The 27,341-nt window shown below is 45.3% G+C and overlaps 2 protein-coding genes across 11 annotated transcripts in view; one reads left to right on the top strand and one right to left on the bottom strand.

The window, feature by feature from the left end:
- PASK (PAS domain containing serine/threonine kinase) overlaps window positions 1-11,735 on the bottom strand; it is a 1,088,660-nt gene extending 1,076,925 nt beyond the window's left edge. For 8 of the 10 annotated variants that reach the window (XM_069213654.1, XM_069213650.1, XM_069213651.1 and 5 more), the window contains exon 1: window positions 11,591-11,735. In XM_069213654.1, coding sequence (XP_069069755.1) covers window positions 11,591-11,613 — 23 coding nt within the window. In that variant the 5' untranslated portion in view covers window positions 11,614-11,735. The remainder of the gene's footprint in view (window positions 1-11,590) is intronic. The other 2 variants (XM_069213656.1, XM_069213657.1) reach the window with 2 other exon arrangements.
- Window positions 11,736-12,209: 474 nt separating this feature from the next.
- The window catches only part of PPP1R7 (protein phosphatase 1 regulatory subunit 7), a 150,500-nt gene continuing 135,368 nt past the window's right edge, over window positions 12,210-27,341 (top strand). The window contains exons 1-2 of the mRNA XM_069213646.1: window positions 12,210-12,431; window positions 21,340-21,483. Coding sequence (XP_069069747.1) covers window positions 12,395-12,431; window positions 21,340-21,483 — 181 coding nt within the window. The 5' untranslated portion in view covers window positions 12,210-12,394. The remainder of the gene's footprint in view (window positions 12,432-21,339; window positions 21,484-27,341) is intronic.

Below are 27,341 nucleotides of genomic sequence, written 5' to 3'. Positions count from 1 at the left end.
GTCAATCAAGATTATCTAACTCAAAAAGTGGAGAAAAACAATTATATGTTGCAACCTAGGATCTCTGTGCATAGCCTTCCCTCCTAGCCCTGTTTCCAGAAGCAGGAACATGCATTTGGGCTGAAGGCTGATAGAACAACCCAAGGGGTGGGCCATGAACACCGCTAGCCACAACCCGAGTGTGCCTAAGTTGATTTAATAGTATTGCTACTAATGATGCAGATTTAAAATTGACCACCACACAATCAGACTTATGATTGTGGGGGGCATACCCTACTTTTTTTTTTTTACCCATGTCACAAGGATAATATGTAAATTGCACCACTTTTGCTTTTAAGTCTGGTACATGTTTTGCTCTCCGTCAGGCTAAAGTGGGGACATTTCTGGGAACAATGATATATGGTGTACAGGCCAGGAGGAGGTGTAAGTGAGCCTTTGGAGGATTATCCCTATTAGGTCTGTTGTATTTCTCAATAAGCCCAGTTGAGCATTTTACTCCCATTTCTATTTTCACATGGCAAGACACTTATGTGGGGATTGATTCCCCCCCCCCCATTGGGCCTATTGTCTTTCTCATAAGTGGGGGCCATCTCAACTCCAACACAAGTTACTGAAGTGGGTACATTCTCCCTCTCGGTCTGGTGTGGTGGCGTAGCACTGCTCTCTAGTTTTTCCTCCAACTGCTCCAAATGAGCACAAATAGTAGCATAAAATGATTTCAATTTTTCATCCAAATTGATTAAAAAAGTCCTCACACCACTCTTGGAAAGAAGCACCAGCTACCTGATCCCTCTCAACCCCTGCAGTTGTACCTCAACCGCCATGCCCAGATGCTAGCTCAGATTATGCTTTTCCTTTTCACTGGTAGTCCGCAGGGGAGAGCTCAGTCTCCTTTTTTTCCCCTTGTGAAATTGTCCTGTACGACCTTCCTCTTCCTTTTGGCAGGAGGAGTGTTCATAGCGGCTACCTCAATCCAATTCATATGCACACCAGTAACACAAGAGTTCCCTATGTCCTTGCGATTGCTAGGGAGATTGTTCACCACCTCAGTATTCTCCACAAGTTAAAAGGAGGGACTTCATGCTGTATTCTGTAAAGATACCACTTTGCGTCCCCCACCCCCCAACAACCCTATTAGGCTTTATCAATTCTGTTCTCCACCAGATCAATCTCTGTGTTTATAGCCCCCAAAGCTGAAGACAGGTAGGAGGGGATAGTAGAGGTTACATGAGAGGCCTTGGTGGGACCCCCTTTTCCTTGGTTACGCTTCCCCATAACTTTTAAAATGGATGCTCACAGAAAGCACGCAGGTAGCTAAATGAATAACAAACAATCAAAGGGGGGTGGCCCGGCCCAGCCTCCTTCAGTCTCTTTGATCGGGCTGCTTTTAAGCGCCTCTGGGAACAAGTTCCACCATTGAGTGGCCCTTCTGCTGCAAAGCTGCCTGGGGGATAGAGTTCAGGTTCCCCTGGTCGCCAATGTGCGCATCCCTGATCTCTATACAGTTAAACTTAAGATTCTGGAGTACAGATGGGGGAGAATGAGAATGACAGTGGAGATGAAAGGGAAAAAGAGACACTGAAGGCAGGAGAAGCAAGTCCAAATAAAGGTACCATGGAGAAATTAAATGGAGCAAACCATTTGTGAGAGAAAAAGAGACTGTGGGATGATATGCTATGAGACAGAGAAACTGGACAATAAAGGACAAGGATACTTGCGATAGGAAACAAATAAGGCGCTACGAGTGGAGAAGAAAGAGAATAAGAAAGGACAGAAGCTGCAGAGAGTGGAGAAATGAGGGACAGAGAGAGAGCGGGATAAAGAAAGAGGAACTAGAAACACCTTCTGTGGAGAATGAGAAAAGGAAAAACTACTCCAAATACAGAGGAAGAGCGGCATGTGGATGCGTATTTAAGACGTCCTCATATTATAAGCATTACTGCAATATAGATAGGGTGACCACTCGTCTGTGATTTTCAAGGACTGCCCGTAATTTAGCCCTACTGTCAGTTGTCCGTGATGAAAGGCTTAACGGACAGCATTTGTCCATAATTTTAGCCTTTCACCTAAAGGACAAAATATAATTAGGGCAGATCAATCAATAAACAGATTTGTAGAGTGCAACTAGTCACCCGCTAGGGTCTCAAGGCGCTGGGGGCAGCAAGCGAACAGTCGATCAGTGGGGAATCAGTCAAAGAGCCAGGTTTTGAGGTCTTTTTTGAATTGCGATAGAGTGGGAGATCTTCTGAGGTGGATGGAAAGGGAGTTCCAGGTCTTGGCGGCGTGGTGTGAGAAGGATCTTCCTCCGGCTGTGGTCTTCCGGATGCAAGGGATGGCAGTGAAGGTGAGGTCGTGGAGCGGAGATGTCTGGTGGGCGTGTAGAAGTGGAGTCTGCGGTTGAGGTATTCTGGTCCGGCGTAGTGAAGGGCTTTGTAAGCGTGTGTAAGAACCTTGAATGTTATTCTGTCCATTGGTAGCTAGTGCAGGTCTCTCAGTAGGGCGGAGGTGTGGTTGTGTCTGGGGGCTTCATGGTGGGACGGGCAGAGGTGTTCTGGATGGGTTGCAGTCTTTTCTGTACTTTGGTGGTGGTTCCCGTAGTCTTGGCAGCTGCTGATGAGGGCCTGGGTGACTGTTCTTCTGGATTCGGTTGGGATCCCTTTGAAGATCTTCCGGAACATTTGCATGGTGTTTAACCAGGCAGGAGACTGTGCGGACTTGATGGTTCATTGAGAGTGCTGAATCCAGGATGAAGCCAAGGTTGTGGGCGCGGTCAGTAGGGGCCAGAGTGCTTCCGTGTGCAGTGGGCCACCCTGAGTCGTCCCAGGCAGAGGGGATGTTGCCGATGACGAGGACTTCTGTTTTGTCAGGATTTAACTTGAGGCAGCTCTCCTTCATCCCGGCAGCGACTGTCTTCATTCCGTTGTGGAGGTTCGCTTTGGCTGTGTGGGGGTCGTTGGTGAGGGAGATGATTGGCTGTGTGTTGTCAGCATATGAGATGAAGTTGAGCGTGTGGTGTCTGGCGATGGTTGCTAGTAGGGCCATGTAGTGGTTGAAGAAAGTGGGGCTCCGAGAGAAGCCTTGCAGGACGTCACAGTTGATCTTGGAGGCCTCTGAGTAGTGGGGGGGGGGGTTTGAGTCAGTGAGGAAGGAGGTGACCCATTCTTGTGCCCTGTCGCAGATGCCAGCATCAAGAAGGTGAGTCCGGAGAGTGTGGTGGGAGATGATGTCGAAGGCGGCGGGCAGGTCGAGGAGGATGAGCACCGCGGTCTCACCCCTGTCTAGGAGGATGCAAATGTCATTGGTGGTGGCGAGGAGGGCTGTCTCGGTTCTGTGGTTGCTCCAGAAGACTGACTCTGAAGGGTCCTGGATGCTATTGTCGAAGTATTTGGTGAGTTGTCTGTTGAGAGATTTTTTCTATGACTTTCGCTGGGAAGAGGAGCAGAGAGATGGGCCGCAAGTTCTTGAGGTCATCTGGGTCTGTAATGGGTTTCTTCAGTAGAAGCTTGATTTCGGTGTGTTTCCAGAGTTCTGGGAAGGTGCCAGTTTTGAATGAGCGGTTGATGATGTGCCGGAGTTTGGGTGCGATGGTGCTGCCTGCTTCGTTGAAGATGTGGTGGGGGCCAGGGTCAGGGGGTGAGCCGGAGTGGATGGAGTTCATGATGTTGAGGGTTTCTTCATCGGAGATGTTGGCCCAACAGAGTAGGTGGTGGGAGCTTGGAGGAGCTTTGGTAGTGGGTAGGACGGTGGTAGGCGTGGGGTGGTCCTGAGTCGGGAAGCTCTCGTAGATGTCTAATATCTTGCGGTAGAAGTAGGTGGAGAGGTTGTTGCAGAGTTCTTGGGGGGGGGGGGGGGAGGGGGGGAGAAATTCCATGGAGTTCGCTCTGGGGTTGATCAGTTCACTGATCATCACGAAGAGCTCAATACTGTTGTGTGCGTTGTTGTTGATGCGTTCCTGGAAGGTGTACCTCTTGGTGGTCCCGATGAGTTGGTGGTGTGTGTTTATGGTTTTTTCAAAGGCTTCGTGGTTGGTGGGGGTCTTGTCGGTGTGACATTTTCAAGGCGTCTACAGTTTTGTTTGGATTCCTTGAGGGCGGGGTGAACCAAATGGCTTTCGTTGCTGTGCGTCTGTTGGAAGGTTTGTTGATGGGGGCTAAGGTGTTGGTGCAGTCTGAGATCCAGTTTTTGAGGTCTAGGGCTGCTGTGTCTGTGTTGAGGTTGTCTCTGGTGAGTTATTGAGCCTGGTGAGTAGCTGACCCTTGGTGATCTTGTTCCAGTTCCTGCAGAAGGGGGGGGGAAAAGAGTCGGTGAGCGAGGTGTCAGTTGGGTGGTTTGCTGAAGGTAAAGTGGATACAGCGGTGGTCGGTCCATTGGGGTTCAGTGGTGTGGCTGACAGAAATGTGGTTGCTGGCGGTGAAGATGGGGTCGAGTATTTGTCCGGCAAAGTGGGTGGATGAAGTGACAAGTTGCTTGAGTCCAAGGTTGGAGAGGTTTTCGAGCAACGTTGTGGAGTTGCTGTTGTTGGGGTTCTAGCTGGAAGTTGAGGTCCCTGAGGATGATGTGGTCATTGGAAGCGAGCGCGTGGGTGGTGGTGAGGTCGGCGATGGTGTCAAAGAACATGGAGCGGGGGGGCAAGCAGCCTGTAGATGAGGGTGCCCTGCAGTCTGGAAGTGGAGGCGTTCCATGTTGGTCATGGTATCTTTGGTGTTGGTGGAGAGGCGCAGGGCGATGTCTGGAGCCAAGGAGGGGTTTAGCCATGTTTCTGTGAGGAAGGCAACGTCCGGGGATGTTGTGTCGATGAGGTTCCAGAGTTTGATGGCGTGCCTGTGGACGGAGCGTGTGTTGATCAGGATGCATCTGAGGTGCTGTTCTGCTTTGTGGGTCCTCAGGGGTGGATTAGAGTTGAGGGGGCTGGTGAATCTGCAGTGGCAACAGGTGAAGGCTCCATTGGTGATGCCTGCTTACAGTTGTCGCGTCCTGCGTTCGCTGCGATGAGTGCTGCTGGCGTGTAGAGGTGGCAGACGGGAGGTCCAGGGGCCCTGGCACTGGCCACGGGGGGGGCAGGAGGAGAGGACAGCTGGGAGGGGAGAGTGGGAAAATGGTACAAAAAAGTGGGGCGGGACCACGGGGACAGCAGCGGCGGGGAGGGGGAAGCAGGAAGCACGGAAAGAGTGAAAAAACGAGGGTAAAAGCAAGAATAATCGGAAAAATGAGGCAAAAGCACAGAATGGAAAAAAGAAAAGAAGGCAAAAAGCGGCAGCCTAGTCTAAGAGCAGAGCTCTCCCATTAGACATCAGGGATGAGGCGCAGGCAGGAGCCTGCAGGTGGAGGACGGCCTAGAACTCGGGACCAGAGCTGGAGTTCAAGACACAGACGGGCTGCATGGAGGCAGAGCAGTTCACTAACCAGGCCAGCAGGGTTGCTCTTCCTACTGCCATTAAGCAGGAGGGGGGGTGGGGGGGAGAGAGGAGAGGACAGCTGGGAGCAGGAAAACGGCATGAAAAAGGGGGTAGGGTCACAGGGCAGCAGGGGCTGGGAGGAGTAATAAGGAAGCACAGAAAAAGTGGGGGGGGGGGGGAAGGAGGGTGAAAGCAAGAATAAGCGGGAAAAAGGACAAAATGGAGAAATGAAAAGAAGGCAAAAAGCGGCAGCCTACTCAAAGAGCAGAGCTCTCCCACTAGACACCAGAGATGAGGCACAGGCAGGAAGGAGCCTGTGGGTGGCGGAGGGCCTTGAACTCCTGACCGGGGTCAGAGTTCAAGACACAAATTGGCTGCGGTTGCTGGTGGAGCTGCACGGAGGCAGAGCAGTTCACTGACCAGGTCAGTGGGGTTGCTCTTCCTACCGTGCTGCGGCCGCCATTAAGTAGGGAGAGGGGGAGGAGAGGAGAGCTGGGAGGCAGGAGCGGGAAAACAGATCAGTTTTCCCAGCTGGACTGAAAGGCAGGGCGTCTCCTGTGCTCTGGGGAAGGGGGGTCAGACAGATAAGAAATAGACCTTCTTGCCAGGGTGTCTCCTTCCCTACAGAAATGCAAATGTACTCAACTGGTAAATCTGCAAATGCAAAGGGGCTTGGAAACCTGTATTGACTTTAATCAAAAGGATTCACTGGAAGCTTTCTGATGGCAAAGATATTTGCTTTTAGAGAGGTACTGTAAGGGTGTTCCAAGGTGAGCTGTGGAGTGTGTGGTTTTAATGAACTGTTTTAAAAACAATGTATGTACTAGGAATATTCTGTATGTTACAGAAATTTGTATTTTAGGATTTTTTTTTTTTTTTTAATGTAACCTAAATGTATTTGCGCATTTTGTAGCCATCTATATTATGTCTGTAATGCAAGTTTAAAATAAGGACTTACACATTCACAGTTCTTTCAGGGGCCTCTGGACCTCAAAGTACTAACAAACATTGGCAAAGCCAATAGGTGTCGTCTACACAAGAGTTATTGGCTTTGCCAATGTGTTTTATCCATGTTATGCACCAGAGTGGCTGCTGTTCAGCATGGCTAAAACATAGTGGCATAGAGGAGAGTGCTGCGAAGTGTCGCAGAGTGGCATGGCAAAGAGTGGAGTAGAGTGTTGTAGAGTGAAGTGGCAGAGAGTGTTGTGTTTAGGAGTGGCATACTGTGGAGTTGCGTAGTATGGCATATAGTGCGGAGGTATGCAGTGGAGTTGACTGATGTCGAGTGCTTTGGTATAGGGCACTGCAGAATATAGTGGTGCAGAGTGAAGTGGCACTGAATGCAGTGGCATAGAATTCAGTGGCATAGATTAGAGTGGTGCACGGTGCAGAGTAGAGTGGCATAGAGTGCAGCGGCGTAGTGTGGCGTACAACAGAGTAGCAGCATATGTAGTGGTGTAAAGTGCAGTAGTGTAGAGTGCAGTATAGACTCGAGCCGCATAGAGTGCAGTGGTGTAGAGTGGTGCTGAGTAGAATAGCGTAGAGTGGTGCAGTGCAGAGTAGGAGTATAGTATAGTGCTGTAGAGTACAGTGGCAGAGTGGAGAGATGCAGAGTAAAGTGACAGTCCAGTGGCATAGAGCACAGTGGTGTAGAGTGTTTTGGCGTAGAATGCAGTAGTACAGAGTGGAGAGGTGTAGCGACAGTGGCGGAGAGTGCAATGTTGCAGAGTAGAATGTCAGTGCAGTGGTGTAGAGTGGCACAGAAGCAATTGCATAGAGTACAGTGGTGCAGAGTAGAGTACAGTGGGGTACAGTGCAGTGGTTTAGATTGCAGTGGCATGGAGTGGCGTGGGGTGCAGTACAGTGGTATAGGGTGCAGTGGAGTAGAATGGCATACATTAGAGTGGGTCAGTGGCACAGAGTAGACTAGAGTGGCATAGAGGGCAGTGGTGAAGAGTGGTGCAGAATGGAGTAGTGTAGAGTGGTGCGTACAGAGTACAGTGGCATACAGAGGAGTGATGTAGAGTAGAGTGGCATAGAGTGCAGTGGTGCAGAGTGTACTGGCATAGAATGCAGTAGTACAGAGTAGAGTACAGAGGCAGAGAGTGCAATGTAGCAGAGTAGAGTGTCAGTACAGTGGTGCTGAGTGGAGTGACAGAGCAGTGGCATAGATTACAGTAGTGCAGAGTATAGTGCAGTGACAGAGTACAGTTGTTTAGAGTGCATTGGCGTAGAGTGCAGTGGCATAGTGTGGCATGGGGGAGAATAGAGAGGCAGAGAGTGCAGTGGCACAGTGTGCAGAGTAGATCTGAGTGGCATAGAGAGCAGTGGCAGAGTGAAGTAGTGTAGAGTGGGGCAGTGCAGAGTAGAGTGGTAGACTGTATAGGTGCAGAATGCAGTAGTACAGAGTACAGTGGTGTAGCGTATAGTGGCGGCGAGTGTAGTGTTGCAGAGTAGAGTGTAGTAGTGTATAGTTGAGTAGAGTCTCACAGAGAGCAGTGGCATAGAGTACAGTGGTACAAAGTACAGTGTAGTGGCGTATAGTGCAGTTGTTTAGAGTGCATTGAAGTAGAGTGCAGAAGTTTAGAGTGCAGTGGCATAGAATTCGTTGGCGCAGAGTGCAGTGGTGTAAAGTAGATTGTTTCACAGTAGAGTGAAGTAGCATGGAGTGGAGAGGTGTAGAGTGGAGTGGCATAGAGTATGATGGCATTGAGTAAAGCGGCATAGAGTACAGTGTTGTAGAAGTGGAGTAGAGTGGTGTTGCCTAGACTGGTATAGTGTGCAGAGGCTCAGAGTGTAGTGGGTAGTCTTGTAGAGAGGCATAAAGTGCATTGGCACAGAGTAGAGTGGTACAGAGTAGAGAGGTGTAGCGTGAAGTAGCATATTGTGCAGTGGCATAGAGTGGAGAAGAGTGTAGTGTCCCACAGTGCAGTGGTCTGGAGTGGTGCAGAGTAGGATGCAGTGGTGTTGATTGGTGCAGAGTAGAGTGGAGTATGTATGGTGTGGCAACAACACGATTTTGATTGAAATTACCATTGCATTTGCACAGACATACAGTTTTTCAAATAAAACTATACAGTGCACAGACGATGTGTGGAAATTGCATCACCTAATATAATGATTTGTTTTAATCATATAAAGGTATTTGTTTCCAGCACAGATCAGAATTAACAAAAATGTGCTTCATTTGTACTCCTAATTCTGATATATTCTGAAATATGTGCAAACTTTATTTAAATGTTGTCATGTGATAGAAAAAGAAAAAAAAATCCTACCCCCAGTATCCAGCAAGATTGTCGCATAAATCCTCTAACTTTGTAAGTTAGAGAAAGAAAACTAAACACTACGTTCCCACTAAAGTCAGAGCCTGACAACTGACCTTGTTCTTTAAATGCACAGCAAATATGATGAGATAAGAACAAGATTTACAGGCCTGTTTAAAGGGAGCACTCGGAAAGATACTGTAAATAAGGTTTGGGCTAGGGACGGGACAAACTCAAGCTGGGTAGCCTAAACCATTAAAGTCAGCAAATTTAAAGCAACGGAATGTGAGTGACAACCACAAAGCCAATGCAAGCAACGGAATGAATTCCCAATGAATTTCTATGAATGTACGTAAAGTGACAACCATGGGACACTTTGTGGGGAAATTCCAGTACATTAGTCCAGTCCATATCTTACAGAAGTTTGGCCACATCAATCGCCCAGGTATTATGATAAGAAGACCTGGAATGGCCTCCATGTTGCAGGAAAGGTCTGTACACCCATCTTATCAGTTTGCCGCCAGTCTCTATGGAGTAGAGGTTCTGGCACACCTCACGTAGGGTTAGTGATAGGTGGCAGAAACGAAATAGGGCATTTAATGGTTTTTTAAGGTAGTTGTAATTAAGGAGCTGACCCTGGTGAAGATGGTAGTCTGCCACAAGGGGTTAAAAATTTAGTAGCTCGCCGTCTAGAAACAAATTCCCCAATTTTAAGACCCCTGTAGCATGCCACTGACAGAGTTGTTCTGAGCACAGCCGCCCTGTGCGAGTGGGAAGGCCTAGCAAAGGTAGTGCAGGAGCACAGGGTTTCTTCGCGTCAATGAGTTTATAGGTTCTAGTAAGGCAAGAGAAAGCTGGGCATGATAACCCCGATAGTTTTCGGTAGAATGGTCAGTAGGAAAAAATGAGCAGTGCTGTATGCCCTCCTTAAAGATCTTTACAGATAAGCCCCCATCTCATGCTTGGGGGTAGGCTGACAGCCAGTGAGCCACCCCTTGGACCTGTGCAGCTAAATAATAGCGTTGTAATTCCCGAAGGCCTAATCAACCCGCAGTCATGGGTAGCTTTAGAGTGGAAAGAGCTACCTGACTGCACCCCAGCGACCAAATGAGATGTGTGGCGTGTCTTAAGAAAAAAAATGAAGGACAAGGTTTGCAAAATAATACTATCTCTGGGGTAGCACACCATCTTCACTAGTGTCATGTGGCCCACTACAGAAAGCAGAAGAGAAGACAAAAAAGCAAACTGGGCTCGGAGGGACCACGACGCTCTGCCAAGATTTCCATCCTGCAAATCAGTGTGGAAACGGTAGATATTAATCACTAGGTATCAAAGGGTAACTAGATCCCAGTTGAATCTGAGGTCTAATTGTATATAAAGAGGGAAACAGTACCATATGTGAAAGAAACACCAATTACATTTTAAAATCATTTTCATGTTAGATTTTGTTTGTGTAATTTACATCCCAAATATTTTGAAGATTCTACGTGTACCTGACACTTAGGAATAACCCAGATCACTGGTTTGGCTTTTGCTCAATTGCAAAAACATTTTAAGACATGGACAGAGCGGGCAATTGCCTTGCACAACCTTGCAAGGGGTCTGGCCCCTGCGCACCCTTCACCCTGCGGACCATTGCACCAAAAGAGTTTACCAGGGTGGGTTGGTGCCGCTTGTTCAACTACTTGACAGTGCCTCTTCTGTTTCCCTCCTGTCCGCAGTGACAACTCCCCAGGTACGCACTACCTTCCTATGTTCTTGATGAACCCATCTTGTCTGATTTTTAGGAATTGTACCACCTTGTTCTTCTCTTCCTTTTTTATCCCGTTCTTGGCAACAACCCTTTGAATCACTTGCCATGGATCTCCCGTTTGATCTTGATTTCATCCTCCTCTTTTATTATCTTTGATTGGTAGTCAAGGCTTCCAGCTCGGAGATAAATGTAGAGTCCCGGACCTACACTCTAGTGCTGTGAGACTACAGACAAGTTGTGGGTACCTCATATCCTGACACTAGGCGTGAGACTGTTGCCCACACCATCTGCTGTGTCTCATCATATTTTTTTAGGTTGAAAGTCCATTGGAGATTGCGGTGAGCCAGATGTTTTTGTTCAACTTGTTTAAACTAGCATAAGTTTACTTACCTTAATGTTTCCAAAATTGTTGCCACATGTTTTAAAATGTTAAGAAACATAATCAAAATGTTGCCGTCTCGACAAGAAAGATAGGATACATTTGGGTAGGGGTGATGACCTTGAATATAGTGCTGAAGGGCATTAATTTACTACTGAACAAGGACGTAATGTGACACCTGAATGTAGCATACCAGGAGACAATCACAAAAAGACTACAGAGAATAAATAGTAGTATGTCAAAAAGAGTAAATAAATGCTCTGATAACGTAAAGAGGTGTGGCCTCTCTTCGGTGTTTCTGTAAAACTGACATTTGTTCTTTAATTTTTGTCCTGAGTTTTTTACGGTCCTGTCCACAATTTGCCTCCATGCCTGGTGGTCACCCTTAATATAGAACATAAAAAGTATTCTAAGGACTTGCTTCAGTTTGTTAGAAAGGATCACTCATATGTCACACCTAGTGACACTTAAGGAATGGAAATATGTATCACACAAATGTCAACTGATAATGTAGTAGCTGTGAATGGGGTTTCGCTTCAGCTCTCTCTCCTAAAATAATTTAAAACCTCAACACAAGTCACATTGAAAATACATTTAGAAGTGCGGTGCTTTCCACGGCTGGTTAAGCACAACTTTAATACTCAAGGAACAGCGCACATGTAATAAAAAAAAAAACCAGTAATTCAAGTAACATAGCTAGTAGTACACCAACCAAACAAACCTAACCCCTCACTGAGATCTCCCAAAAGCTCCCATGCCATGCGACAGAAACAGCGGAACCTACACAAACTCAACCTACCCTTCGTGTCTGTTATCATTCATCTACAAAAATCCCCGCGACTTTCTCAACCGGAACCATAAAAAGCAGAGCTTCCGCAACATGACTAACACTTGCTTCTCCAGTAAGTATTTGGCTGAATATGACTGACAAGAGTATGTGCCCAATGTGGACTCGAGACTAGAGAGGCGGGGATTTTGGGAAAGAAGGGACTGGAAAAAAAAGCCGGGGCTGTTGCTAAGGACGCGGAGAATGTTGTCAAAGGTACGGGGTGTTTAGGGTATGCTGGGAGCGAACGACAGGGAGAGATTCTTTCCACAGCGGGCCCCTATTCAAATGATAAAATAACTATAAACTGATACTGTAGTAAGCGCTATATAAATCAATATTTCATATCACCTAGACATTGCTAAGCCGTGGCAGCACATAACCCAGACATACTCTTTCAGTAAGTAATGTGTAGTTTGGCAAGCTTTTCAAAGTCACTTTGAGTCTTTAAGTATCCATTGCTTGACTTGGTTCTATTTAACGAAGCACTAAATCGCCATAGTATCAGTATTTGCGACACAATTATAAATGGCCGCCAGATTATTCTAAAATTTAAAGCAGCAGGTGCGGCTGAGTCCTTTTTTGATGTCTAACCAATTTAGCGTAAAGTGAGAGTGCATACGTCCGCATAGCACCGTAAACGAGTGTGAGATTACTTTATTTCCAGCGATTGGTGAGACGGCTCTCATAATGTTAGGCATGATTGGTTGTAAATCTTTCGGGCGTGGCTGGTGGTGACTGAAGCAGCTTCGGAAAACTTAGAGGTAGAGAAATAAGATGGCGACTGACGGGTCTGGAGAACAGGCAATGGAAGGTAAGAGAGAGTAGGGGAAGAAGGAACGGGCGTGGTGGAAACTGAAGATATTAGTACTGAATGTAATTACTAACAATGGTAATTAAGGCAGTGTGATCAAAACTTCACCAAGGGCAAAGATGCGAATGTGATGAAGCAGGAAATTGCTCTGTTATAGGACAAAAATATAGTTGTGGAGGAGAAGGATTTGAGTCAAAGGATAAACGGAAATGGTGTGCGTTGTATCGTAACTGGATGTGATTATTATTTTTATGTAACGTAGTCACATAAAATATCTCTAGTAAGTTGGTGGAAGTACGCTTGATTATAAGAGCAGGTGCAAGGGCAACTGTCGCTGTGCGGTATTTGGATAGACCCGCTCAACCTTTTCACATCCAACTAAACGGGTTACATTTTTTTTTTAGCAGAAACTCTGCATTTCTTTTATTTAGTAAAATGACTAGTTGACTAGTTGCGAAGCGTGCCCTTTGGTGCCACCTGGCATGATTTTCTATTGGGTCGAAGCGCTGCCGATGTAATACTACATACCTAAAAGGTGGTATTTTCTTCTGGATCGTTACGCACCGATGCACGTAATGCATTGTGATGTTCCAGTTGTCTTAGTTTGAGGCATTTAATTGATATTGGGCAGGTGGTTCCCCGGTGACAGGCTGAGCATAATGTTGTGGGGTTATTTCAATTAGAATGATGCTGATGGGAGATGACATGTTAAGAGTGTTGATGGTGTACCTACAATAAATCATTTCTGGAACTTAGCTGAGGTATTTTTCTCGTGTATTGAACACAACATTTAGCCTCTTATGTTTCGATCCTATTGAAAACATCGCTTTGGAAGTTTACGTGGTGAGTGTAGGAAATTGCCCCTTTTTGCATAGTGACCACCCCCCAGCACACTTTTTGCCTGATATCTGATGTTAACTTGACTGAGTGTGCTAGGATCTTGCTACCAGGCCCCAGCACCTGTGTTCTTTCCCTAAACTGTACCATTGCTTCCACAATTGGTACACCCCTGGCACACAGCTAAGTCCCTTGTGAATGGAACCAGTACAGGCCTAAAACAATCTACTCGCAAACTCACTATGGTGAGTGAAATTTTATCAGGTTGGGCTATTTTAACTCCTTCGCTGCCAGGCTTTTCCCCCTTAGGTGCCTAGCCTATTTTTGGCTATTTGGGGTAGTTTGCGCTTAGGCCCCCCCATAACGTTTTGTCCACATAAGCTACTCGCGCCAAATTTGCATCCTTTTTTTCCCAACATCCTCGGAATTCAAGAGGTACCCAGAGTTTGCGAGTTCCCCTGCAGGAGACCAAGAAATTAGTCAAAATACAGCAAAAATGTTGTTAAAAAAAAAAAAGGGGGTGGGTGGGGAGGAAGTGCTGCAGAAGAAAGCATGTGGTTTTTTTTCCCTGGAAATGCCATCACTAAAGGGTTGAACACACTTAGGGGCAACCCAGTATTCCCCTAGGAACTGGGTAGCGAAAATGTCTCACTTAACAATGCTCCTAGAGGAATTATTTAGATATAGTATGCGTACATATGTTCCAGTCTTCAATTGATGAATAAGATGACTCCGTACTGTTAAATCCAATATATTACTCAATATAATTCAGGAAGTTAAAAATTAATGTACAGCAATTCCAACAAATGTCCATTGCATAAACAACACTGTATATAACCCCTCTAGATCATAAGATTGAATCCCAATTGCAGATCCAGGAAGGGGTTATAACCCTCCTCATGACGCAATTCTGCACAATAATTGCCTGGTTTGCAGTCCCAGTTCAAGTAATATCGGAAAGCGACCAAACTCAGACATGTCTGAAAACTAGACACCCGAGGCAGTCTAGGGAGGTGTGACTTGCATGGATTCTCCAGTGTTATCTTACCCAGAATCCTCAGCAAACCTCAAAATTTGCTTTATAAAATCACATTTTCCCCACATTTGTGTGTGGGACCACGCCACCAGAAGACATTTCCTGCCACCCAACGTTCCCCTCAGTCTCCAGATAAAAATGATACCTCACTTGTGTAGGGGGGCCAAGTACCTCTGACCGGGAAGAGCCTAAAACATGTTAAAATTGAGGGGGAACCAAAGCGGGTCCAAAAGGGCAGTTTGGAAAAAACAAACAAGAGAAAACATTTTTAGGCCACGAGTGGGGCAGAATTTTTATCGGCATAGATGCGACAGTGCTGGGTGTTAGGAATTTTGTGGATTCCTGCAGATTCCGGAAGGTTCCATCACAAAAATGGCGGGGAAATGTGTTATTTCAAGCAAAGTTGGAGGTTTGCAGGGCATTGTGAGTAAGAAAATGGTGCAGGGTGCATGTGAAGCACACCACCCTGGACTCAACCAGATGTTTAGTTTTCAGATGTGTCTAAGTCTTGTAGATTTTTCTAGCTGGCAGTGTCCAAAAAGTGCAGCCCTCACCATTCCAAGTGGGACGATTTTGAGAGTTAGCCAAGCTCTCATGGCCCAAATGTAAAATCAGAACCTAAAATAATCAAATGTCCTCTTGCTTGCTGTTGGGATAACATCTTTTAGTGTGCAGGGCGAGGGGGAGCTGAAAGACTGTTACCCCCTTCAGTTGGGGTGGGGGTATAACCAACAGCAGAACAAATTTGTTCCCATTTATTTGAGGTGGGGGTATGGCCATAGCCCCATCCTCCTATATATTATATATATATTTTTAAATAATTCTTCCCTGGTGTAGGAGATTTCAGCCCGATGACCACAACTGTATGCTAATTGCTGATTACTTCACTGCAGCTACTTGCCTAGACGGCCGGACCCCTGTTCCACATGGAGACGGTGTCTCTCTAAAGTACAGGCTTCTTCCTCCAGGTATGAGGGATGATGTACACCCAGGGTGGAAACCCGAAGGGCAGATTAGGCTTATGATGCTGTGCTCAAATATAGCATCAGTAGGAGACATATATATATATATAATTCCTAGTGACAGTATGGTAGGACTATTCTTGTGTTTTACTCTTAGTCACCGTTTTTATTGTGTCTTATGTCCTAGTTATTGCAATACATTCCTTTTTATCTAAGATGCAGTTATTTCAATAAATCCTTATTGTATTTTATTCTGCCTCTTTTGTCTTTGCCTGTATGAGACCTTTTGGTAACTGAGAGATAGGGAATGGATCTGATCGACCACAATTCCCCTGAGGAGTCTTCCTTGTCATGCACCCGGTTGCTACAATCATCTCAGCCAGAGATGAGGTGCTGCTAGTTAGCCGGAGAACCTAGATTAGGCCGACAGGCATCATGTAGTGTGGAATCATACCTAGCACCCAACATCAAAGTTCTCAGCTCAATAAACCCCCACTGATGCCAGTGTTGGATTTATTGAAAAATGCACACAGAGGGCATCTTAGAGATGCCCCCTGAAATGCACCCATCTCTCTAGTGTGTGGCTGACCGGTCTAGGCCAGCTTGCCACCACCTGACAAGTTTCTGCCCTCATGAGGTGAGGACCTTTGTGCTCTCAGGGGTCGGGGACAAAGCCCGCGCTGGGTGGAGGTGCTTCACACCTCCCCCCTGCAGAAGCAGCAACACTTGACGGTGAGCCTCAAAGGCCCCTGCCTTACGTTCTTCTGCCTCAGGGCACTCCAGCTAGTGTAGATGCCTGCTCCCCGGACCAGGCCCTACGTTTGGCAGCAGGTCCGGCAGGAAAAAAATAGTAAACACCAGGAGGAGTGTCCACCCCAGCTGGGACCCACCCCTAGGATGCCCAGAGCTGAGGTGAACCCCTCCTGGCGCAATCGACCCTAAATTTCATACTTAGGGGCACCCCTGAACCTTTCTCTTCAGATTCCTGGGGACCTAAAGACAAAGAAGAACTAAAGAGCCACGCCAGCAGTGAAGGCGACTACTGACTTGGCCCCAGCCCTACCGGCCTGTCTGCAGCTTCAAGACTCCTGCTACCAGAAGACGAGTCTTTCTGCAGGGCCAGCAACCTCTACAAATCCCTAGAGGACTGCCTGCCTTCCCTGAAGACCAGATCACCAGAGGACATCTGCCCTGTCCACAAAGAAACCACCAACAAGGACTCTAGAACCTTCCAGTTCTGAGAGTCGTGCCCCCACTGCACCCAAAGCACATGGCCCGAGTCCAAGTGGCCTACATCACCAGAGGGAGTCTCCAGGTGATTGCGACCTCGAGTCCACCCCGGGTTGACCCTTCCTGGCCACCACCATGATACCTGCAGCCTGAATCCAGAGGACCACCCGACCGCAACCAGATCCAGTGAAGACACCCAACGCCTAAAGGTGCACCTGCAGCACCATGGCCTTGGGAAACCCAGACAACGGTCCATTGACGTCCAGAGGAGCCTCAACTTACCTGTCCAGCCGTTGGACTTCTTCAGCTGACTCCCCCCTGGACCAAGCCTGCAGCCTTTTTGTGAACCTAGAGTTTTCTATTGAAAAACATTGGGCGCCTGATGCTGTGTTTGTACTGTGCACCCGGCTGCCCCTGTGCCGCTGAGGGTGTGGGTTGGATACTGACCTAAATCCTCCAGAGCCCGGGCCCTGACTCCGCAGGTACTAACCTGCAAACTGTTCACTTCTGAGTGCCCCCAGTCTCCATAGGATTCCATTGGGTGCCCGACGCCAACTTTGACATCTGCACCTGACGGCTGTATGTAGAGCTTTGGCATGTCAAAGTTCGAGAATGGAATATGGAGGGTGGGGAAGAATCTTGCGAAGGCAGTTGGGAGAAGAGATGGAGAAGGAGTCTCCGACTGTCGAGATGTGTCTGGGATGTAGTAAGACATTCACTTTCAACTTTATGTAGTCTTACTACAAGATTGGAGACGAGGATGGGATACATGGCAGTAGCCCCAGATAGGTGCTTTCACTGAGAGGAGCTTGCGCTGTGCATTGGCGGAGGAAAGCTGCGGGACAAGAAGTGCGCTGGACGGCATTGACAGCAGACATTGTGTGGCAACGATTGCACTGGACTGCATCAATATAGGCTGATATCCCTATTAGAGGTTGGGCTGCAGCGCGTATGGATGTCTGGAAAGATTACCTTTAACAGTTGACACAACCTGTATGCAGTTTGAGCTCTGCATTCTAGGCTCATGGCCAGCCTAAACTCCAGCCAATCTGTGCGTGCCTTTCAGTGTCATTGTTAAGGGGCATGTACGTGAGGCACATGTGTCTCTTGGCACGTAATTGATCTGTGACACATGATGGCTGCCATCTTTTAGCGTTTGTGAGGAACGCTGTGAAGGGTGCACAACAGTGCATTTTTTCACAGCAGCATTGCTCTTCAGTGAGAAGTGTCAACATGAGGAATGTGGTATACGGTGAGCGGAAGGCAGTGACGACGTAAATTCTAAGTTACTGGAATATTTGGATTATTTGATATTTTCTTCATATTCTACAATACAGTGTTGGACGTTTGTGAGACTGAGTTGCATCTTAGCACATGCTTAAGTGCATATAAGTAGTTTTGCATTATTTGACCTCACTATCAATTGATAATGTATCACAAATTTATTTATCAACATGTTGCCTTGAACTCTTTAAACTTAGCAGCCCTACAAGCGTTTTATCGGCGATGTTTAAACCTGGAATGCAATGGCAAGAGTGGAAAGAATACTTCTGCAGTTATATCACACCTTTTTTGATGAAGATGACTTGCAGCTGAAAAGAAAAATACAGTTCTTCTGTACTGTCTGGGTCCTGGTGTCTTGAAAACGTACCCTCAAAATGAGAAAAAAACCTAGACAAGAGGGTTGGGGATATGTTCTTACATGCATTAGAGGACCCTTGTATGCATTTTCAACAATAGTATGTATAGCAGTGGATAGATATAGTTTGTCCTTGGAGTTTGCGGTTGTGCCGGTGTGCTAGAAACAGGCCCTCTTGCTCTTGCCATAGAAGAAACTCAATGCTGACCCTAAGGTGCTTTAGTAACTTTAGGCCTATTTCACTTTTTCCAGCTGTAGCCAAAATGTTGGAGAAGGTAGTTAATAGAAAACTCTCCCACTTTGTGTATCTTATAGGAGGAGGTGGTTAAATTACACAGTCTGGCTTTTAGGGAGTATACAGCACAGAATCCGTTCTCCTAGAGGTCACTGAATTCATAAAAGACAGCCTTGGTCAGAACGCTTTGGCAGTGGTTGGGCCATTGGATTTATCATCTGCATTTGACAGTCTTGCGCACTATCCTTCTTAACAGGTTGTAGAGTGCCGGAGTCCAAGGCCAGGCCCGGGCTTGGTTAAAATCTGGGGCACAGGTACTTTTTTTGTGCCTCTTTTACTTCAACTTCTTAACAACTAGATTGTGTGTTGTCTCGGGGTTTGGCCTTGAGCCCAACCTTTTCTAATGTCTGGTTGGCACCCTTTGCTAGCCTGGTGGAAGCTTGAGGCTTATGGTTGGCACCTTTTGCTAGCCTGGTGGAAGCTTGGGGCTTATGTGTAATTTCCTATGCTGATAATAAGCAGTTGCTGCTGGCCTTTCAGAATAATGAGGTGGAAGCGCTGGACTCTTCCAAGCAGTGTCTGAAGGCGGCGTGGGAATGTATGAATGTTAATTGCCTCAAATTGAGTTCTGGCCCCAGTCACTGTCCTGATTCTTATAACTGGTGGCGTTCGAAACAAGGTCCATACCACACACTCTGCCCCGCCCCAAAAGGCAGCCCCGAAGGTGCCTTCTTCATGTGTAAGGATCCCGGGGTTAAAGTTTACTCCGATCTGACTTTTTAACCACACTTTAAGGCCGTATCCGCCAGCTGCTTCTTCACTTACAGATCACTCAAGAAAATGACCCATCTAGTTCCAGAAGCTAATCATAAGACCATTGTGCATACTCTGGTTATGTCCAACCTCGATTATGCCAATTGTTTATATCTGGGTCTGCCATCCTATTTGCTGCATCATTTGCAGATTATCCAGATTGCAGCAGCACAATTTATACTGAAGTTTCCAGTGCGCTTTTCAAATTGTCTACCATTTTTTTTTTATTTAAACATTTTATTGCGTTTTATTAAAGCGCATCGTATCAACATCATGTATTACAGGTTAAACGTGGTCCAAGGAGTGATGATACATGCATATATTTATGACATCGGCATAATTGAAATTATCACATTTTACAAACAGTTAATGAAAAAACAAATCCATTGAACCATTCCCCCCACCCCTCTGCCCACTTAGTCATGTCCCCTATCTGTAGGGCAGTGTATGGTATCTATCGAATAAGGGAAGAGCGTGAGTGTAAGCCGCATACAATGAAGAGAGGCAACCAGCACTACATCCAATCAGTCAGATGTGTAAGTTAGGTTGGATTGTCTCAGTTTCAGTTGGAAAATGCACTGTGCGTCCAACATTCTTTAAGATTCACAACCGTATTCTGGCGTTGCTAGTGTAGTATCCTCTGTGTTGGAAGCAGTGCATGTTGTGTTCTGGAACTATCAGGCCGGCTCTACCTCATATGCTTTTAGACCTTCCAGTAGTGCAACCCATTCTAATGAAATAAGCTTTTTATGGAGGCCACAGTATTCTTCACGTCTAAAAGCATCTCTTCTAACATGTCCCAGGCAGTTCAAAAAGTGAAATGTTAAGGTGTAATTCCCACTTTTTGATTGTCTCCCAGCAGCCCACATTGTGTTCATCACTCTACTCCTTTTCTAGGTTTGCCCAACATAAATATCAATACAAACAGCCTACTGAAACGTAATCACTTAACACTGTGCCAAATTAAAAATTATCTCTCACAGTGAAGTACGCCTGGGCTTTATGAAACATGCAGGTTAATAAATGAGTAGTATAGGTAGTACAGTAACAGGAGAGCTGAATGAGAGATTAAATCCATTTTGTGAAGGATGAAGATTATTATTTCTCTTGCAAGCACAGTAACACACATTGGGAATGCATGAAATATGAAGGAACTGTAGTGGATTGTTATCTGAAATATGGGAAGTTAAGTTTAGTAAAAGATGATCTGACGGATGGCCAGAGGTGAAATGTTTGCAAGCAGAGAAAAGAATCCTAATGCTCCCTGTGAGGGCTGAATGGGTTCGGGGAGTGGCTAGATGCTCTAGCTCTTTAAATGGGTGAAGTATGGGAAAGTTTAGCAACACAAAAGGATGATGGATGGAGTGCTGAACAATGCAAACACTCACCCCCAGTCACAGATCTGGGTTTAATTCATTGTTCTTTTGCTCATCATGCCACCCCAGTTTGGAACCGGCCATGTGCAAATCATGGGAACAGTCCAGCCCGAACTGCCAAGCCAGGTTCTCCCTGGACCGGAAACAAGCATCCTGGGACCGGTTTCACCCTTCATCAGCCAGTCTAGCTTAAATCCAGTGGCACGGTGAGCAAGGGACCCACGTCTGGGCATACCCTTCCCACTTAGGGTAACTTTAGCAACACAAAAGGATGGTGGACGGAGTGCTGTACAATGCAAACACTCACCCCCAATCACAGATCTGGGTTTAATCCATCGTTCTTTTGCTCACCATACCACCCCAGTTTGGACCCAGCCATATGCAAATCAGTCTTGACTGCCACTGGAATCAAGCTAGCCTGGCTGATGAACGGTGATACCCTGAAACCGGTCCTAGGATGCTTGTTTCCAGTCCAGGGAGGACCTGGCTTGGCAGTTCGAGCTGGACTGTCCCCATGGGGAACAGGGTCAAGATTGATTTGTAAATAGCTGGGTCCGAACTGGAAAGGCATGGGTAGCAAAAAAACGATGGATTTAGGCCCAGATCTCTCTACTGGGGGTGAATGTTTGACATTGTTCAGCATTCCGTCCATCACTTGCTCTTTTCCCATTTGAAGTATGGGAAAGTACACGTGTTAAAGCAATTGTATGCTGTTAGTTAGTGGGTATTTGGTTTAAGAGAGAAATATTTATCTAAATCTTTTGTCCCCTCTTCGTTCAGTGGATAAGAAAGTGGAATCCGAAGAGTCTGGGGATGAAGAAAGCAAGAAGCATGTGACTGAGCTAGTAACCCTGCGCGTACGACAGAGAAGTCAGGATGACCTGAATGGAGAGGTCACTACAGATATGAAGTCTGTCACTACAGGTATGAAGTCTGCATGTTGAGGTGCGGAGGATATTGGTAGGATTGAATTCAAAGTATGAAGTATTAAGGCTTTTTAAAGATAAAGGAAAGGCGTGGTTGCGGAAAATGCAAAATGGGAATATTCCAATGCTTGTTGTTTCCTATTTGTTTGTAAAAAATTGTGAAACAAAGAGAAACGGTTGTCAATATAACCATAGCACTAAATGGGAAAACTTTGAAAGACACGTGGGGAAGAAGTACAGCAGTAAAATAAGGCAACATTTGAAAATGTACTGAAAATGATGGAGGAGTTTACAGTGTTAAAAAAATGGCTCTGTGCAGGGAATAATTTTGTACTGAGGTGCAGAATCTACCTATTTGACTGGCCGAGAGACTTGCAGTAAGCGAATAGGGTTGAGGGCATCAGAGGAGTTGGACTGAAGCAAGTTGAGATTGTTACAGGTGTGGTGTTCTCCTTAAAAACTCCATAAAAGTCATAGAGGTGGGCATGTGAGGGAAGGGGTGTAAGAGGACACTGAGTGGCAGGGGTAGTTTCCTCTAGTGGCAAAGGGAGAGCAAAAATGTAATTCAAATTTAAAATTCGAATCTTAAGAGACAGCATTTTTAGGTCTTCCATAGAGACAGCTTAAGATTTTTCACCAGCCACATGTTTTCCAAAAAGACTGTTCAAGTGTTAACTTTCTGCTTATATCAACTGGATGAACTGTGCACAATTTCATTCTATGTATGCACATTCAGATAAAAAGTAATACACTTCAGTTATAGGACTGGATAACCAATCTGCATTCATGTAACTTTTTTTCTCAAATGGATTTTTGCTATGGGCTATTTTTACTTTTATTTTATGCAAACATATGCATGCCACATTTAGATAGTGACATTTGTACTTTACTTTCAATGCCCGTTGCTGATGTTTGCAGGAAAATAATGCAGACGTGTCCAGGCCAGAATGACTGGCTTTACCAGTGCCACTTGTTATTTCAATTGAAATTCAAATTGAGTGCAAAGTTTGCCAAGACCATTTCAGAACAACCTTTATAGGTTTGGTCAAAATTGACTGTATGCGAAGCAAGATTTCATGTAAACTCCAAAAAACATTAAACACATTACAAGGTAGTATAAAGGGAGGGTATCTGGCCCCAGCCTCTTTCTCAGCCTTCAAGGGCATTTGATTGTGCAGCAGTTGTTAGCCTGCCTCTAAAGTAGTTGGCCTGTTGCTATCAACTAATTGAGACATAGTTGACACATGCCCTGTGCCAAAGTAGGAAGGAGCTTTACAGGGACATATACTGCAGGGATTTTACCTAGTGAACTCTTTGACAAATGCAACACAAAAAATGGTGTTTTATATTGTGCAATCTATTACAAACATAATAGTAATGGGTTATCTTTTCTGAACTGTTATAACTACAATAAGATGGGTTTTACATTATGAATTCTGTGGCAAATACCATAGAGAACACTTTACATTCTTTCCGAGGTCTCCATTTGTGGATTAGCTACAGAGGTCTGGCTTTCACTGTGTACATTTGTAACTTAATTTTTTTTTTCTTTAAGTGTCTGGGAGAATTAAAGTGTATATATAAGTACATAGTGTATCTTAAGCCATGACTTCCAAGATAATGCTGAGGGAGCCCTTAAAATCCTTTTTGTGGAAGAAAAAAAAACACCCCAAGTCCTAGGCTCTCACAGACTAATAAAAGTTCTTACAACTACAATACTAACCATTCTCCGCTAACACCGATCAACAGTGACACATTACCAAAGCACTCTCACAACCTTGACAAACAACCACGTACTGTGAACAACACATACATCCTTCAGAGTAGCAGTCTGACAACACAAAATTCACACCCCTTGCAGAGTAGAAGTCTCACATGACCAACAGCCCTTTCAACCCTCAGAGGCTAGTAGTCACACACTGCCAACTGCACTTTTACACATATGGCATGGAAATGTTCTCCCATAATTTCAAACATATAGCAATGTTAGTAATACTGGCTGGTAACTGAAATTGCCTCTTAGTTGACTGCAAAAATGTGTGGTTCATTAGTTGAATGAGGACAGAGATGAGTGGCCAACTCCATAGAAAGAGTGACCATATGGCTGAAAGCATCCTGGCACCTTTAGTTAATAAGCCAGGTCAATCGGCTTTGCCAGTGCTCCTTTGCTATGTTTTTCTTTTTTGCTGGACTTTCTTGCATACAAGCAAAGATTACATTTGGTAAGTTGTCGTCTCTTCAGAAGAGCACCTGCTAAAACAATAGAAAACAAGAGTGCAACTTGAGATAAAAAAGAACTTGACAATATAAAAGAAAGTTAGCTGTAGAAAATAAAACTTTTCAATTTGGTTTGTTCTCCTGAGCAAATTTTTGCCATTTATCTGCCTTCTGATTTCAGGCCACTAGAAGTTAAAAAGAACAAAATAGTACCACAGTCACTTCGGCATCAGCAGGCAGGCACTGATTAGGTTGAGTTAATCCGTGCTTGGTCCCTGCTTTACGGACAGGAACAGAAATGATGCTTGGCCTGCAGTGCCGAATTACGAGGTTGTAAAGAAGAGTGCCATGCAAACCAATAAATGGTAAGCGACAGGCAGGCTCCCATGCCTTTACTAAATACAACAGAGTCTCGTAAGCAATGCGGATGCGATAGCGCAGGCACTTGCAGGCTCAACCCTAAAAATCTTTTTACAAAAAATAGGTGAGCTGAAAAGAAAAGAGAAAACGGAGACCAAAGAATGAGAGGAGGAAAGATGAATGATAGAGCAAGATAAAAGAAAGAATGAATAGAAAAGCAAGACAAAAAGGAAATGAGATGCTGTTCTGCTTTCCCTCTTATCTCATAACCGAGCTTACAGAACCTCTCTGGAATGCACTTCTGAGTTTAAAGAAGACATTTATTGTTATTAAATCTCCACCACGATGTTCCTGAGAGATGAAATTAGTAGATTGGAAGCACACGTTTAAAAGTAGTCGCAGCAATGAAAGCAAAATATATCAAAGTACTTCTCAGTTGCAATGTACACAGCAAATATAGGTGATTGTATTATAGCATAACTTCAAAGCAGAGCATAAAAGTCCAAATTCATCACCGTAGGGCCTATAGCTCAGCTTCATCTTTCTGGGGTCTGCAAGTTGATGACTCCGGTCAACTGCAAGAAAGAGATTCTCTACCCAAACGGGAGACAGGCAACTGACGTCTAGCTCATGTCTGAAGTCAAAGCAGATTCCATCTACCTCTCTGTAGCCCAGAGTCATCCTTAAAAGCAAACTCAGTGTGAGAACCGAAGGACCCTGGAGAGTGGCCAATTCTCCCGAGCTCCCTCGCTCTCAGACTGGATTGCGAGGTATACACAAAATCTACGTGCTCTTATCAGCTAAGGTCTGGTGTGAAGAAAACAGCTTGGTCCATCTTGTGGAAAAACACAGCTTGGAAAAACACAGCTCATCTGCAATGTCTCAGCTGCAATGTCTAACCCCATGTTAAAGCCAATAGGCAGCTATCCTAAATATCAAATGTAATGTCTAATGTCATGTCAAAGCCAATAGGCAGCTAAACTGAATACAGAATGTAATGGCTAATGCCATGTCAAAGCCAATAGGCAGCTAAACTGAATACAGAATGTAATGGCTAATGCCATGTCAAAGCCAATAGGCAGCTAAACTGAACAAAACATATAATGTGCGACTGGTGAACATTGAGCAACTAATATGCGCAGTGGTGAAACACAAAGTCATTGGTCAAACACAATAGCATCACAGGTGCATTGGGAAGCAGTTTGTTAAAACTATAGCCTAAAACTCTTCCCAAGGACAGGCTCAGTAATGCATATTTTTGAGCCAGGGTGCAAATAATACAGAGGGATGTGCAGGGCAGGCAGAGGAATTGACCAGAAGCTTCCTTAATGATTTGGGGAGACGTGCACTGTTGTCCCTCCTATTGGACAAAGGTTTCAAAGCTTTGTGGTTGGAGACTATTGCTCATTTAATTTGTTGTTCAATAGGTTTTTGATGCTAATTTGCTCCATTTACCTTTACTTTGGATGGCCTACTTGGCGGCCATTACCTGCATGCTGCAACGTGTGCTATTTAGTTTGGGTGGAGGTACTAGTGGACACTTTGACAGTATTGACAGATGTTTGAAGCTCATTCTTAAGTTTGTAGATGTTTCCCTTTTGGGCCTTCACAATGTTTAATAGCTCTTAGTAAGAGGCACAAGGAGGATCTTCAAAGCAGCCGTACCTCCCGTAAGGGCAAAGGAGGGGTGGCCGAATACAGGAGACTGTAATGATTCCCTAATTAAATTATTACCCTGGAATGTGGCAGGTGTGCAATCTAAAACAACTAACCCGGAGTGGAGTAGTTTTATAGATCAACATCACATCATCCTTCTTCAGGAGACGTGGGCAACCTCAATGACCCACAGACCAGGATATTGGTCCTTCCAGCAGGCCGCACTCCCATTATCGTCTGGGAGGGCTTCAGGAGGGCTAATCTGGCTGAAACAAGATCTGTTTCCCAAGGTGAAGGAACTAATGTGCCCCACTAGAGACATACTAGCAGTGGAGATCGAATCTAGTAATTCAAAGGGGCACACCCAAATAGTGATCATAAATATTTATATTAGACCTGGTCCACGAAAAACTCAGATTGCTATGTTGAACCATCTTACGTACCTCCTGAACCAGTGGTCAGGGGGACAGGGCATAATTATTGCAGGGGACTGTAATATGCAGTTAAACTGCAAGGATGATTATCTACGAGAAGGAATACTGTTTGCAGACCCTTGGGACAAGTCAGGCCCGATACAAGACATAGCAAAGAAACCTGAGGGAGCGGTAACCATACTTGAGAATTTAATAAACACCACAGGATTAAGAGTAGTAAATGGGAATACGAAGTCGGACACTCCGGCAATGCCCACGTACAAAAAAGGATCATATCCCAGTCAACTAGATTATATCTTAATTGATGATATCCTTTGGCATTCCCTTATTGATATGACTGTCACTCCTAGGGTCGATAGTGACCACCAAGCTCTCTGCTCAGCTTTTTCATCCTCTGCATTAAACAGCAGTAATCTAATCAAACGGGTGATGGACAATAATCTAACAGTGTCTAACGACAATAAGAACGGAAGATGGGAAGCGATGGCAGATGATGTAAAGTTCCAGATTTCAATCTACAAGGTAGTTAAAACGACTCCACTCCCCCTGAAGAACACTGACTTTGCACTGGAGGACCTGACTAACCTGCATTGCTCCTTGGTCAATCGTCTGAGACCTCTTTTTCTGGTAATAAGAAAATGGGGGAAACCACAGATAGATCATTGAGATGGTTCTCTAGTTCTTGCCGACAGGTCAAATTACAGCTGTTGGGAGCATTACAGAAAGGAGATAGTTGGGAGATAAGAGCAGCAAGGTCTTCCTATAAAATAGTGTTGAAAAATGCCAAAAAAGAGTAGGTAATTAAAGAATGGAATGTCCTGGTAGGCGCCCTTCAAGAGGGGGATACAAAATTGTTGGTAGGAAAGGAACATCTTAAAAAAGCGGAGAGTTATCCAACAATTTTGCCAGCAATTTGGGTATCACGTTTTGAAACTCTTTATAGGGCGGACTCGAACAACTGTACCAGTGAACACCTACTTACACCTGAAGGGCTCTGTATCTCCCATACTCTATCTCTTGGGAAAGTTAACCCGTCAACTTTTGATCTGGGGTTTTTCTCCTTGAAAGAAACTACTTTGGCTCTTCAAACACTACATAAAGGAAAGGCCCCTGGCCCCGATGGTGTCCCAGGCGACTTGTACTTATCTCGACCTAGAATCTGGTCTTTGTATCTAAACACACTTAGGAA

This window comes from Pleurodeles waltl, chromosome 11, assembly GCF_031143425.1.
Source record: "Pleurodeles waltl isolate 20211129_DDA chromosome 11, aPleWal1.hap1.20221129, whole genome shotgun sequence".
NCBI lineage: Eukaryota > Metazoa > Chordata > Amphibia > Caudata > Salamandridae > Pleurodeles > Pleurodeles waltl.
This window is presented reverse-complemented; position numbering and strand designations above follow the sequence as displayed.